Here is a 15,515-nt window from a genome sequence, read left to right as displayed (position 1 = left end):
TTATGAGCCAGTACACAGCCAATTCAAACTAATAAATTCTATAGGTGCAGCTGGCTACTATATCAGAGAGAGAGATAAATGTTTTGCTGTCCTGCTTTGCTTTGGGCTGGAGAGAAACTTTGAGACACAGTGTTTTGAGGTTAGGGAGAAATGTGATTTTTGGAAACGCTCTGGGGGAGAAAGTGAGGCTGGTGACTTTGCACAGACCTCCTTCACTTAAATCCAATTCACTTGCATGTCACGGCATCACCTCCTTGATGTTGATGGAATCCTAATAAAGCTGCCACCAGCCTCAATATTCTAACTTCCTTATAGGCCCCACTGAACAGCGCCCCTCCCTCCCCCACCCAACTCAGTCTCCTAAATTCTTCATATATGCCTCACTGCTAGAACAATAGGTGTGTCCATGAACTCGTATTTCTTACAGAACAGCAGACTCGTCCATGTGATGGGATTCCAGATCCATTCCTCCTGTTTCCCACAGAAAGAGCAGGTGTGTCCATGCACTCAACCTCAACTACAACCACATCCGTGGAATCTCAGACAGGATAGCGATACTGAGCCTATCAGAACGCAGCAGCTCCAGGAGGACCCAAGCAGGATGTGGACCCCAAAACAATAGATGGGACTTTCTCTAAGTAGGCACCTGCGCAGTAACAGTAAAGGATTGACCTAGAGTGAACTTAAGACTCAGAAGCTTATTATACCATCATACTTCCATACCTCCCCCAATGGGTTTTTCTGTATGCTTTGTGGGTAATCACAGAGGAGCGAAGATGGGGCGATGGCGCCATTTGTTCAGCAAAGTAGAAACTAAAGTTAAAAACTGGAAGGGTGAAGAAGACCTAAATGACCCGTCAGTATTCGAGCAATTTCAACCGCGGGGAAGAGGTCACTGCTCCCTAATTCATCGTCTCCAGCCGCTCCGCTCTGTAACGCTCCCGTAGGTGCCTCCTCCGGTAACACTTTATGGTTCGCACAGCATTTCTCAAATATGCTATTATCGTAACAGCAATCTCGCAGCTCTCCTTTACAGAGGAGGAAATGAAGCAGACGGAGGTGAAGAGCCTAGCCTGGGAGGTCCCCTGCTCTAACCACTGGGACACCTAGCCGCCACCTTTAGAGACAACTAGCTTCTTTTTTTTTTTCTTAAAACGAGTTGCATTGCTGCTTTTTCGCTTTTGTACTTCAGTAATGACCCGAAATATCCTGCCCTCCCCAGCGCCGACAGAGACGCTGCACTGCAAAGAGAAGGCTCTTTCATTTCTCCTCTTCCGTTTCCCCCCTCCGTAGTAGCATTTAATGTAAATGATTATTTTCCCAGGCCCCTCCAGAAAAAATAAAATCCGCAGAGAAACCGCCTCGGCCCAAAACACAAGGTAGACACCGGCATCCGGAGCAGGGGAAGGAGCGCGGGCCTTTCGGCCCTTCAGTAAGGCGGGACGAGGGTGGGAGATGGGGGGGGATGGGGCTAGATGCCGCTGCGCATGCGCGCCCTCACAGGAGCCAGTCCACCCTCAAACATCTCCCTGCGAGAGGTGGGGAGCGCTTATCCGTGGAATCACGGATGGGGCGTACTAGCCTTTCCCCTCTTAACCACGTCTCACAATAAAACATCAGCGCCTATCAAGCCCCGCGGTACCAGGAACTGGGTCACCATGGAAACGACCGCCGTGCAATGCACCGGAAGTTGGCGAAGCAATCTCCGGCCAGTGACAGGCCCAGAAAGGTACTGCCCCGGAAACGCTTTGAAATCGTGACCTTGAGCTACGGTCCGTCTGCTCCTTTCAGCGCACGCGCGTGTGTGTTTAGCGGCAGCCTCGGGAGAACCTGTGTTGCTCCTGGCCGGTGCGAGGAGTAGCGGAAGGGTCCAAGTCGCGGAGCCCAGCATCCATCACCAGCCCCGCGGGCCTCTTCCCTCCCGCCCCTCCCCACCAAGGCGTAAGAGCCGTAACAAGTCACGTTTTGGAAATCTAGATTAGTAGGATCTGGAGCAGCGGGGCCCTTTAACGTGGTCGAGGATGATTCCCTCATTTCTGAGCTGCAGAGGCACGTGATTTGCCTGGGGTGACACGGACTGAACAGTGACTAAATCCTGGGTTCTTTCCCACTGTCCTTTTTCCTCATGGAGAAAGATTACATGACAAAGCAGGGTATGGTGACTAGAGTCCAATTATACTTTTAAAATTTCCATGCCAAACAGAATCACTGTATTTTAAAGATGCACATAAAGCTGTTCTGTTAAATGTCTGATGCTTTTATTAGGCTTTCAAAATTACACTTTAAAAATAGTTTAACATTTGTATAAAAAAAGTTTATTCAATTCCAAATCAGGCATTTTTGTTATACTACATCCAAAAGAATCTTTAATCTTGTAATGTCTGTTACCTGCCAAACATAATTACAACTTCATACCTTGATTTTTGCAACAGCATCATTATTGGTAGATCAGTGTTACTAATATACACACTTTCACGTGCATATACACACATCCTCTTTTCCCACTTATACAACTTATGATCACATATACATATATCAGAATTTTAAACAGATGAGTGTAGTAAATGGATATAAAATAAGAAAGATGATCAACTCTTACGGAATGGTAGAAAAATCCCAATGAAAACTGATCACATTTTAAAAGTCTTAACTTTTTAAAAGAAATTTTGCAATAAGAAAAACTGGAATATTAAAATTAGGGCACTAACGAAGTAAAGAATAAAACATGATCAAACAAAAATCAAATTTGGAATGCACAATAGTAGATAAGAAAGTGAAATAATCTTTTCCCCATAATTTGTGCTACACTTTTTCCTGGTTAACCCTAAATAAAAGACAAGGTGCAAAATTGATTATATGTTACAAAATTCTGGGGTATGATGGACTAGAATGTATTGTAATCAATAATATATGCATCGCGTGCGATGAAATGGAATTCCTTTCATATCTTCTCTATGATCCCGGGCATAGTCCCATAAGTAATAATCAAGAAGAATTGAATTTATTTCTACACAGATTTTTACTCCCTTTTTTTCAATAAGCTCTAGAAGTCGATCTCGAATCAGCTCAACACACCAAACAGAACAGCCTCTGATTTCCACCTCTTGTTTATCCCCAGATGGAAACATTTCTCCTACAGGACAAACATTAGAAAAAATATTAAAAATAAGTGACACAACCGTACAATAATAAAAATATACTTTGTAACTAAATTTATACTTGCAAGTACTACTACTTCTCTTAGTGATTTAATCTGTTTAAAAAAACCAGACTAACAAAGTGACAAGCATTCTGCATAACATGAAATTAGCAATGATGCCAATATTTTAAACTATTATTTGAGGTAGGGTGTAAATTTGGGTTCAAAATTTAAAATGTCTTTTTTGGAGTGGCAGTCACCTGATGACAGAAAAAAAAAAACCTGTCAAAAAGGAAGGAAGGAAGGAATTAACTTTTATAACAATGGACAGGGGTAGAGTTCATGACCAAAGAATAAAAAGATTATAGCAGATAAAATGGACAAAAACCAAAATGGTTTTGCATCAACAAATCCAATACAATTAAAATTATAAGGTCAACAGTTAACTTAGAAAAATAATTTGAAGTTTCCCAGATAAAGTTTCATATCCAAGATACATAAGGAACTGATTCAAAATTTAAGAATAAGTCATTAACCCATAGATAAAAAGTCAAAGAATATGAACAGGCAGTTCTCAAATGAAGAAACCCAAACTATCAATAGCCCCATGGAAAAAATTGCTCTAAATCACCAATAACTAGAGAAATGAAAATTGAAGCAACTCAGGTTCCATCTCACACCCATCTTTAGCAATGACAGCAAAAAAGGGAAAATTACATTCTGGAAAGCAATTAGGAATGATGCCTCAAAAATCACTAAATTTTTTATCCCATAGACTTCTATGTCCAAACTGCAAGGAGATCAAATAAAAAGGAAAAGGAGCCCTATGCACAAAAACATTTATAGAAACTCTTTTTATAAGCTATGCATATCCAGAGAGAATTATGGAGTCTGAAAGCAGATTGAGGCAAACTATTCACTCTCTTTTTTTCCCTTCCTTTTTGATTTTGTTTCTTCTTTCTCATGATTCATTCCACTGGTTATAATTCTTTACAACTGGACTATTATGTAAATAAGTTCATTGTGAAGGTATACATAGAACCTACATTGGATTACATGCCATCTTGGGGGGAGGGGAAGAGAGGGAGGGAGAGAAAATTTAGAACCCAAAAAACTGTAGAACTGAGTGCTGTAGACTAAAAATAAAATAATAAATTTATAATTTAAAAAAAAACTTTTTATTATAGAATTAAATGAAAATTAAGGGAGTGCCCACCAATTGGGGAATGGCTGAACCAATTATGGTATAAGAATGTAATGAGAGAGAGAGAGAGAAAGAGAGAGAGAGAATGTGTGTGTGTGTGTGTGTAACCATATTAGTCATGTTGTGAAAGAAAAAAAAGCTCGGAAGAAAAATAAAGTGAAAAATAGTATGCTTCAATCTTCATTCACACTCCATCAGTTCTTTCTCTGGAGGTGGACAGCATTTTTTATCATGAGTCCTTTGGAATTGTCTTGGATCACTATTGCTGAAAACAGCTAAGTCATTCACAGTTCTTCATTGTACAATATTACTGTTAACTGTGTACTATGCTCTCCTGGTTCTGCTCACTTCACTTTCTATCAGTTCAGGTTAAGTCATTTCAGGTTTTTCTCAAATCAGCCTGCTCATAATTTCTTATAGCACAGTAGTATTCCATTACATTTATCTACCACAACTTGTTCAGCCATTCCCCAATTGTTGAACATCTTCTCAATTTCCAATTCTTTGCCACTACAAAATGAGCTGCTATAAATATTTTAGTACAAATAGTTCTCCCCGCCTCCACCCTTTTAAAAAATCTCTTTGGGACATAGACCTAGTAGAAGCATTATTGGATCAAAGGGTATGCAGTTTTATAGCCCTTCGGGCACAACTCCAAATTGTTCTCCAGAATGGTTGGATCCATTTGCAACTCCACCAACAGTGCATTAGTGTCCCAACTTTCCCACATCCCCTCCAACACTTTTCTGTCATATTAGCTAATTTGATAGGTGTGTGAGATGGTACCTCAGAATTGTTTTAATTTGCATTTCTCCAATCAATAGTGTTAAAAGCATTTTTTCGTGACTATAGATAGCTTTGATATGAAATATAAGATTATGAAAGGTTTAGTTTCAGGGAAACCAATGATTGTCCTCCGGACCAACTCCTGATAGAAAGGTGATGGACTCAAGGTACAGAATGAAACACCTGTTTTACTTGTTTATGCATACTTGTTACAAGGGCTTTGATTTTCTTTTTTACTTTTTCTTCAGTTGGAGGTGGGGGGGGGGGGGTTAGGGATAAATAAAATGACCAAAAAAAAAGAAGAAAAAACATCACTGGGGCATTTTTCAAAATGCACAAAAATCTCAAAGGAAACAGATAAGCAGAACATCTTTGAAAATTACACATTGAATTTATTATATATGTAAAAGAAAAAGCAAAATGTACATACTTTATGTGTGGAATTGCTCATTTAATTGGATAAACTGAAAATTAAAAAGCATTATAAAAAACTTATAAAACTATAGGCTTGAAAAAGAAAGGGGGAGAGAAGGAAAGAAGAATCTGAATAGAAGTTATAACTGATGATAGAAGAGTGGATGAGATCACTGAGAAAGAACAGAGAATGAATGATAAGAGGACCAAGGGCAAAAAGGAACAGCCACATTACTGGGTTTGGAAAACGATGAAGGAGAACCATAAATGTACAATGCTAGGGAAGCCAAAGAGAGTCTAGTAAGAAAGGGGATGGTGAACACTGCCAGTTTCAAACACTGCAGAGAAATTGAGGGTAGGGTCAGAAAAAAGGGAAAGGTCAGGTTCAGTTTAAGGTGATAGTGTTACATTAAGTTTGCAGTCAAAACTAGGGAACCAGAATTTAGATGAGAGATAACTAGTAATAATGATAACAACTGAAATCATGAAAATGGATGAGAAGATTCAGAGGGAGAAAAACAGAAAGTTTAAGGACTGACCTTTAGTGAGTTATACATGCCTCCTGGAAACTGAGGCTTAAATATGTTGCCCAAAGTTACACAGAGGGAAAGGACTATGATCTAAGGTTACCCAGAGCTCTATTACCCTATGTCTCTAAGAGAGGTGTCATCTATGTTGATTTTAAAGTGTGGGTAGAATTTCTAAAGATGGGAGAAGGAAGAGAGGAGCCGGTTCAGGGTTAAAAGCAAAAGACAGGTCAAAAAGTATGAGATCACTACATTTAATAAAGTCATTAGTAAGTGGTTATCTTACAAACAGCAATTTGAGAAAAATTGTAGGGATAGACACCAAGTTGTGTAGGAGGTTAAGGAAAAAGTAGATAATGAAAAAATGGAGCCAGTAAATTTAGAGCAATGTTTTTGAAGGTTTAACAGAAAAAGGAAGGAGACCAAAATAAGGCAGTAGCTAAAGGGAACAAACTGAATCAACTAACTTTTAATGAGAAAAACTACATGCCTGAAAACAGACAGGAAAAGAAGATGGAGCTATTTATCAACTATGGAAGCAATATCTTTCAGGAATCATGTAAGGACAGTATCTAGAGCACCGGTAGAGTGGTTAGCTTCAGAGAAAGATCTCTTACCCCTTCATTTGACAGCAGACAGGATAAGAAAATAAATGTGGAGGCTGTAGATTATCTATGATGTAGCTCTCATAAGAAAATGGCTCTAGTCAAAGAAGGTAATTAACATATTTTCAAAGTATGGAGCTTTATAAGAATTATTTGATTTTTTCCCTCTAAGAGCTGAAAAATGAAAAAAAAATACTTTCCAGGATTTGAAAGGAGCAAAATCTGATATTGTTTTAGCCCATAAGATTCTAAAAACTCAAGGGAAATTACAAAAAAAGATGTTTTGTGAATTGCTAATTGCTGTGTTCATCTAATGACTGAATAAAATATACATTTCCACCATAAAAAGGTTGCCAAATAACAAAATATGCTATTCATTATCTTGAGAAACAGTTGTATTTTAATTAATTTCTTTCTGAATTCAATTTAAGAAATGTTAAACTTGGGGCAGCTAGGTGGCGCAGTGAGTAGAGCACTGGCCCTGGAGTCAGGAGGACCTGAGTTCAAATGAGACCTCAGACACTTGACAAACTTGCTAGCTGTGTGATCTTGGGCAAGTCACTTAACCCCAATTGCCCTGCCCTCCCCCCTGCAAGAAAAAAATGATAAACTTCAATGAATTAGTACCCAAGTGAGAAGTTATCAAATTAGTTGAATATAATCACCTTTTAAATAACCCTTTGGTTAATGAATCAGAACATGAATATTACTATATAAGGTACCATGAGTTTTTTTTTTATTTTAAATTTATTTTCAGTTTTCAACATTTGCTTTATTTTGAGTTCTAATAGCCCCCTCCCACTTCCCAAGACAGCATGAAATCTGTCAGAGGCTATACATGTAAGATCATATTAAATATATTTCCACATGAGTCATGTTGTAAAGAAGAGTAAGAACCAAAGAGAAAAAAACATGAGAAAGAAAACACAAAAATCAACAAAAAAAGGGAAAATAGTATGCTTCGATCTGCATTCAGACTCCATAATTTTCTCTCTGGATGTGGACAGCTTTTTCCATCATAGCATAACATTTTTCAAACAGGTTAATACAGGAGCAAAGTAACTTGCCCAAACCCATATAAAACCTCAGAAAAATATTCAATGATTTTAACCTGTGAGACATTAAATTTATTTTATAATCTAGTCATAAAAGGAATTTATTCTGAAAAATAAGGAAAAAAATAATACTAACACAACTGAAAAAATTAAAATGAGAAATACAAAGTATTACATAACCAATATACCAGTCACATAAACTGGAAAAATCTGAGGTCACAGAAACTCAATAATCTCACTTACTCCTTCCACTGACCTTTGCTGTTAAGTCTTTTCTGGGAATAAACCAGACCCATAATTTCACCATTCTAAGGAAAAGCCCTTCACCAAGGCCATTCATCCTTACTACTAAGCAAAAAATAGGGGGAGTAGGGGAGAGAGGAGAGAATGATTTTTGAGGGTTTTTCTGTCTTCGTATAAATAGATGAAGCTAATGTATTGATCTACCATTTGGACATGGGCTTCTGGGCAAATCAATCAACAAATATTTATTAAGCAACTACTATGGACTGGGTGATATGCTGGGTGTTGAAAACACAAAGACAAAAGTGAAAACTGTCCCTGCCCTCAAGAAGTTTACAAACTCAAGTCAGGAGAAACAACTTTTACACATACAGGTATACACAAAACACACACGGTGAGGGGGAAAGAGAATAAGGAAGGGTGGAAGGTGGTACTTGAGCTAAGCTGTGAAAGAAAATGGGAGTTGAGGGAGGAGGGCTTTTCAGGCACAGGAAGAGCCGATGCAAAGGCAAGGAGGAAGGAGCTGCAGCGCTCCTTATGAGGACAGCAAGAAGAGCTGTACGGCTGGACTGTCATATACATAGAGAGTAACGTATAATGAAGGTAGAAAGGCAGGTTGAGACAGAGCAGAGAAGGGCTCTAAATGCCAGACAAAGGAGAAAAAGGAGAAGCAGTGGAACTTATTCAGGACAATAGTATGGTCAGATTTGCACTTTAGGAAAATCCATTTGTTAGCTGTGTGAAGGATGGTCCAGAGATGGAGACAGGAAGATCAAAGGGGGTTTATTGCAGTACTTCAAGACAGTGGTGATAAAAGCCTAAGCTAGGGAGGAAGCTGTAAGAGAGAGGGAGAAGGGGATGGATACAACAGATTAGAAGTAGAAAAGATAGGATGTTGGATGAGAGACAATGAGGAGTTGAACATGACTTCAAGGTTCCAAATCTGGATGAATGGAAGGATGGCAGAAGTTCAGAAGAGGGATGAGTCTAAGGAGAAAGATAATGAGCTCAGTTTGAGATATGCTGAGTTTGAGATGTCTACAGAACATATAGTCCAAACTATCTTGCAGGCAACTGGCCATGCGGGACTGGAGCTCAAGAGACGAGATTTGGATATATAGATCTTTGAGCTATCTATCTTCATAAATATGATAACTAAAGCCACAGAGATCACCAAGTGAATAGAGAGGGAAATCGAGAAAAGGGCCCAGAACAGAGTTATGTGGTATTCACACGGTCAGGGAATGTATCTTAAAGAATCACTCAACAAAGGAGAATGAGAAGTGGTCATATAAGGTGGGAGGACAACCAAGAGGGACAGTAGTGTTAAGAAACCCAGAGAAGTGAGTGTGTCCAGGACAGGATGGTCCATAGTGCCAAAGCCCTCAGAGAATTCAAGAAGAATAAGGACTAAGAAAAAGTTATCGTATTTGGCCATTAGAAGTCATTGGCAATCTTGGAAAGGGGCAGTTTAAGCTGGGCAATGACGCTGGAAGCCAGATTGTAAGAGGCTTAAAAAAAAGATGAGAAGAAGTAAAGGCAAAAAGTGCAGACAGCTTTTTCAAGGAGTTTGGCTGGGAAAGGGAGGTAATATACAATTCATTAATTAGCTTGTAGGGCAATAGGATCTTGTGAATGTTTTTTTCAGAATGGGGAACATGGACATTTTTATAGGTAGAAGGAAGAGATTAGAGAAAGGGGACAAAAGTGCAAGCTATTTGCTAGAGAAGATGAGAAAGGGCCATGTAATCAAAGGTACAGGTAGACAGATTGGCCTTGAAAGAAAAATTAACTCTTCATTAGAAACTGGAGTAAAGGAAAGAATGCAGTGACAACAGCAGACCTGCACTTTAAGAAAGTCAATGATAGCTGAGTGAAGAAAGACTTGGAGAGGGGAAAGAGGCTTGACACCAGGAGAACAAGCAGATGGGAGTCTACACTGGGGGGATAGTAGATAGTAGAGCAAGCGAGGAGTCGAGAATGACACCTAGATCATGAGCCTAGGTGAATGGGAGGATGGTGGTATTCTCAATAGCAACAAGGAAGTAGGAGTGATGAGGAATATTGTGACCCAGGTACTGAGAGATTACAGCCACTTGGACCCGAAATGGGTGATAAATTTGCATAAACTGAACCTCTAAGGAGAAGCTGCTGAAGAAGAAACTGTCTTTTCCAAGGTCACCAATGATCTCTAAATTGCCAAATCTGATGGTCTTTAGTCAATCCTCATCCCTCTCTCATTTGTTACTGATGACCACCCTCTCTCCTCTTGGATATTCTTAGCAGACAGAGAATCTGGAAATGGCCATAGGGAGGTATTCCAACTCTTTCCAGATCAAATGTCATGAGAGAAGGGGCAACCATTACTGGAAAAGACGGCTAGGGATAAGTTAAAGTATCATCCAAGGGGAGCCAAGTCTCTCAGAGCACCTGAGATGGAATGACCACGACAGGAAGAGGTCTAAAATGAAGCTCTTGCTTGTTAATTATGAAGAGAAAAAATTTCAAGATGCCACAGTAGAAGGAGTGGAAAGAGCTGGAGCAGTTTTATCTAGGTGGACATGGATTGACATGAGCCATCTAGACAGTCAGTCAACAAACCTTAGCTGCTTACCAAGTGTGAGGTAGTGTTAAGCAGTAAGGATACAAAAGAAAAAGAAAGTCCTTGCCCTCACCTAATGGGAGAAGACAACATAAAAAAGAAGCTGAAAAGGTGTGAAGGGAAGAAAGTGCTCTGCAGAAAGCATGTTGTTGTTCATTCTCATGTTTGAAGAGGACCGAGATGACATCACGACCAGGGCGGGCCAATGTGCACTGCGTCCTTCCCAGTGACATGAGATGAGGAGAGTAGGGGAGTTCTTAGAGAATGGTCTCATTCTTCTTGACTCTTTTTTCGATAAAGTATGAAGTGAGACCCTTGGCAAACAGAGGGACTGAGGAGGTGTTACAGGAAGCTTGAGGGGACACGACAAGGCCTGGAATAGCCAAAGTCTCCTCCCTCCTGAACTTTGATGTCACTATTGAGCCCCCATCATCAAATCACCCAGGTTCCCAATGGTGGAAGAGTGAGATGGTGAATCATTTGGGAAGGGAAAGAATGGTTTGCTTTGCTTCAGTGAGGCCCAGTCAGCATTAACAGCATGTGGAAAGTAGAAAAGGAGACAAACTGTGGGAATAATCTAGGGCTGGGGTTTGGCAAGGTAGGATTGTCAATGAGTGTGAGTGTGTGTGTGTGTGTGTGTGTGTGTGTGTGTGTGTGTGTGTGTGAAATGAGAGTGTAGCATAGCGTAGAGCTGAGTTCTTTTAAGAACTTGATGAAGATATAGAGAAAGGAGAAGAGAGTGGCCAGTGCAGGGATGATGGCCTAGAAAATACTAGAGAGACAGACAGAATGGAGGTCAGGATAAGGATGAGGAAGGGGATTAGGGGTTATGACAGATTATAGTCAAAGGATTTGAGAGGTCACCAACAGAGAATGGAGCACTGATGGGTGACACAAGGTCAAGATATGTATAGCTGGGGTAGAATGGAGAAGTAGATCATGAGAAATGGGTAGAAGAAGCTGGGATGTTAGGGCATTTGAAGGGTATCTGTATGTATGTTACTATGAGGGAAAGAGATAAAAGGAGAGATAGATCATGAGCTGGGCAGTGAACTCACTGAGGAAGAAAGGAGAACGTCCTGGGGAGGGGGGCTTAAAGAATAGTCACCAGAATCAGGATTGTGTGATAAAGGGAAATTGAGAGTAAAAAGTATTCCTACTCCCCAACCATGACCAGTGAGTTGGCGTACAAAAGGAAGTGTAGCCAGTACTGGAAAGGGTGACAAGGGCCAGAAGATGAATAGAGTGAAAAAGGTTTAAAATGAAAGCAACTTTGTTAATTATGGGCAGGTATTCAGAGGGCACAATGAAAGGGGTGGGTAGATCTGGAGGGGGACAATGAAGTATGGGTTGAGGTAAATAGTCCTGAGGAAACGTCTAGTCAAGGAAGGGAACAAATGAAATTTGTTCAGCATTACTAGGATAGGGTGAATAAAGGGAATGAGGCTCCAACCACAGAGTTCTAAGTCCAGGAAGAGTAGAGAAGACTAAAGAGGTTAGCAGTAGTTTAGACAATCCTAGATCCACCTTTGAGGTTCAGCCTCCTGGAAGATGGATATGTTGTGTCCTATGAGACCCAAGGAGACCCATCTCACAGCAAACACAAGCAGGCAGAGGTATAGGAGGCCATGGTGCCTTCTTTGTGCTGGAGAAGCGGGGAGGGTCTTGTTTGCAGAACAGCTTAGCAATGAAGAAGTTCCTAAGGCAGGTCCCCACTGGGGTAGGAATCAAGCAGTAACATCCCTGCTCCCGAGTTTTGGTGCAAGAGACAGTCAAAAAGAAGACAATCAGTGGAGGTGGGTGCCAGGAGTCTAGTCCCCCAGTTCAGGGACCAATAGGAAGAATGATATAATGGGTCTGCAAAGTCTTTTATAGTAATTATATTATTTGCGTCTCACAGTAACCCTGTGAGGTAGTAGCTATAATTAGTCCCATTTTATAGATAGGAAAATGGAGGCTGAGAGGTTATATAACTAAGGGTTACACAGTTAGTGTTTAAGGAAAGATTCAAACTCAGATCTTCCTGACTACTAAGTAAACCAGCTCATAAAGTGCAGAATAACAACCCAAAGAGTGATATCATAAACAATTTACAAACCTTTAAGAAGTTTCTTCAGTAGTTCATCAGAGTATCTTATTGCTCCCAAGTGAGCAAGAACCTGGGGTAGTCTGTAGTCAGCAAACATAGTGATGCTGGAAATGTCACTGAAGCAGCCATCTCCTTTTCCTTCTAATACACACCAAGTATCTGCCACAAGTATCTGAGCCCGTTTGTAAAATGAAATCCTTTTACCCTAATAAATGAGAAAAATGTTACTTGAGTATTTTAAGTTTCATATCTACAAAAATGACAAACCTTAAAGAATGTTTTATCGGTCTTAGTTGTGATTTGTTGTTTTTTAATAGTAAGATAAATTTCCTTTGTAAATTCATTGAGAAAGTTCCTTTTGGTTCCATTCAACATTGATTAGACTCCTAAAGTGTTTGAGACACTATGCTAGGTTCTGAGGATACAAAGACAAAAACCAAAATCACCCCTCCCATACAAAGAGCTTACATTTTTACTGGGGGTGATATAATACAAACATGAACGATAAGTAAACAGACAATAAACTGGATCAGGAGACAACAATAACAACTAGGGGGATTAGGGAATATACACAGAGAAAGTGCCACCTTCTAAAAGGTGGCAGGTGCCACTCTCTATGTGAAACCTTTCTTGATGTCCCCAGCTGTGTGTGCTCCCTCAATTATCTTTTATTTATTTTGTATATGAAAATGTTATCTCACCTGCTAGACTGCAGGACTGCTCCATCTTGGTCTATATATTCACTGTGCCTAGCACAATGTGTGGCAGTTACAGGTAACAAATGGACTGTGTTAACTGACTAAATAGTTTCTATAACATCCTTGACAAGTGGTCATGTAGTCCCTGCACAGTTTTCAAGCCTGGGTGACCAGCAGGAAGGCTGCACCATCAACAGAAATAGCTAAGATGTTATAAAGCTTAGGTTTTGGTGGACACTGAAATGGCTATGTTGAGTAGGTAGATAGAAATATGGGACTGAAGCTCAGGGAGAGGTTTGGGATTGAATGTGTTGATTTGGGAGTCACTGAAATAGAAACTTCAATTGAACCCAGAAGAGTAGGTGAGAGAACAAAATGAGAGAACCCAGAAAAAGGTAAGTTCAGGCCAAAGGCTTGGAGCACCTCTACACTTAGAAATGGGAGGAAGATGATCAACCAAGGTAGATAGGAAGAGACCTAACGGCAATTCCACAGAAACCAGGGATAGAGAGCATCTAGAATCAAGAGTGGTCTACAGTGTCAACTGTTACAGAAAAGTCAAGAAAGGCTAGACATGATTTGGTGGGGGTAACTGGTGAGTTAGGAAAAGACATTGGTGTTCCTCCAACATACTCTGATCCAGTGCTATTCCTCACCCAAACCACTCCATATCCAAGCATTTTCACTGGCCGTCCCCTGTAACTACAACTCTCTTCCCTGCTCATCTCCTCTTCATGGTTGCCGTAGCTTCCTTAAAAATTCAGCTAAAATCTCACCCCCTTGATTCTACTGCCTTTTCTCTCTTGATTATTACCCATTTATCCTGTCTACGTCTTGTTTGTACGTAGTTGTTTTCATGTTGTCTCCCCTATTAGACTGAGAACTCTTAGAGAACAGGGTCAATGTTTTGCTTTTTTTGTATCCCCAGAGATTAACACCATGACTGACACCTAGTAAGTACTTAAAATGTTTACTGACTGACCAAAAAAGCAGGTTTAGCAGCTTGATAATAATGGAAGCCAGATTACAGGAAACTGAGAAATGAGTGGTCATGGAAACAATTTTGTATAAATTATTTTTTTGTAGAAGTACGGCACTGAAGAGGAGATTAAAAAAAAATTCAAGGCATCTTCTTTTCTAAGGCAAACACTTATTTTTGAAAGACCATTAGCCCTTCGGAAGCAAAAGTCTGCCAGGGGCTGCAAACCCAGAAGTACCAGCGTTTCAAAGGACTGAAGTGCCAGTGCTAGGCTAGAGAACTGAGAAACAAAGGGTGGCGTGCCACCGATCCTGTGGTAAAGAGCACAGCATCCAGCTGGGGCCAATTCTAACTGCCCAACCATCAGTTGGGGCAGAGACCTAGGTGGTTGAGCCATGAATTTCTCAGTGTGGGAAATGGCTGAGAGGCTTTGAGATCCAGCTCCCCAGGAAAACCACAGAGGGGGAAGAGAGTCAGGAAGTGAGCGACAAAGAAAATAAGGGGGAAAAAAGACTGAAAGTACCAAAGATTTCAAGCAGGGGAAGTCTCTAAAATCTTGACATAAACAAATAAATCATCAAGAAAAACAGTAACAATAGGAGAAATGTGGCCTCCAGTTCAGGCACCTATGAATAAATACTGCAAAATAAAGGAAAATAAAGACCCTGTGGAGTTTGAGAATGTGGAACCACAACACACTGTCTGTTCCAGAGTGGTTCAAAAGAGAAATGAGAGTTATGAGGGCAGAATTCATGTCTTGAATAGCAAAAATAACAAGCAGTGTAGAGAAACCTTTGCACTGGCAAAGGAAAAAAAGAGAACCATGATTGGGGATGCAGATACACAGAAACGAATGGCAATCTGGAAGAGAAACCAAAAACAAGAATAAAAGAAAAGATGTTCGCTGATCTCAAAGATAGGATACACAGAGACAAGAACTCCCAGATGTTTCCCAGAAGAATGTGAGGACAAAAAACAAACAAAAAAAACCACGACAACATAATGGAGGAAATAATAGAAGTGCCTAGAACTTAGAAAACGAAATTCTAATTGAGAGAATTCACAAATTACCTCCAGAGAAAAACCCAAAGCTGCAAATTCCAAGAGGCATAGTGGTTAAATTTAACAATTCAATTTAGAAACAAGTTCTATAAGCCACCAGGAGAAAGATCTT

General features: G+C 40.1%; 1 protein-coding gene across 1 annotated transcript in view; it reads right to left on the bottom strand.

Annotated features, from left to right (window-relative positions):
• Positions 1-2,236: 2,236 nt before the first annotated feature.
• The window catches only part of C9H9orf64 (chromosome 9 C9orf64 homolog), a 29,960-nt gene continuing 16,681 nt past the window's right edge, over positions 2,237-15,515 (bottom strand). Inside the window, exons 3-4 of the mRNA XM_036738059.1 lie at positions 12,674-12,869; positions 2,237-3,133 (exon numbers count right to left, since the gene is read on the bottom strand). Of these exons, the coding sequence (XP_036593954.1) occupies positions 2,901-3,133; positions 12,674-12,869 (429 nt within the window). The 3' untranslated portion in view covers positions 2,237-2,900. The remainder of the gene's footprint in view (positions 3,134-12,673; positions 12,870-15,515) is intronic.

The sequence above is a fragment of the Trichosurus vulpecula genome, chromosome 9 (genome assembly GCF_011100635.1).
Source record: "Trichosurus vulpecula isolate mTriVul1 chromosome 9, mTriVul1.pri, whole genome shotgun sequence".
Taxonomy (NCBI): domain Eukaryota; kingdom Metazoa; phylum Chordata; class Mammalia; order Diprotodontia; family Phalangeridae; genus Trichosurus; species Trichosurus vulpecula.
This window is presented reverse-complemented; position numbering and strand designations above follow the sequence as displayed.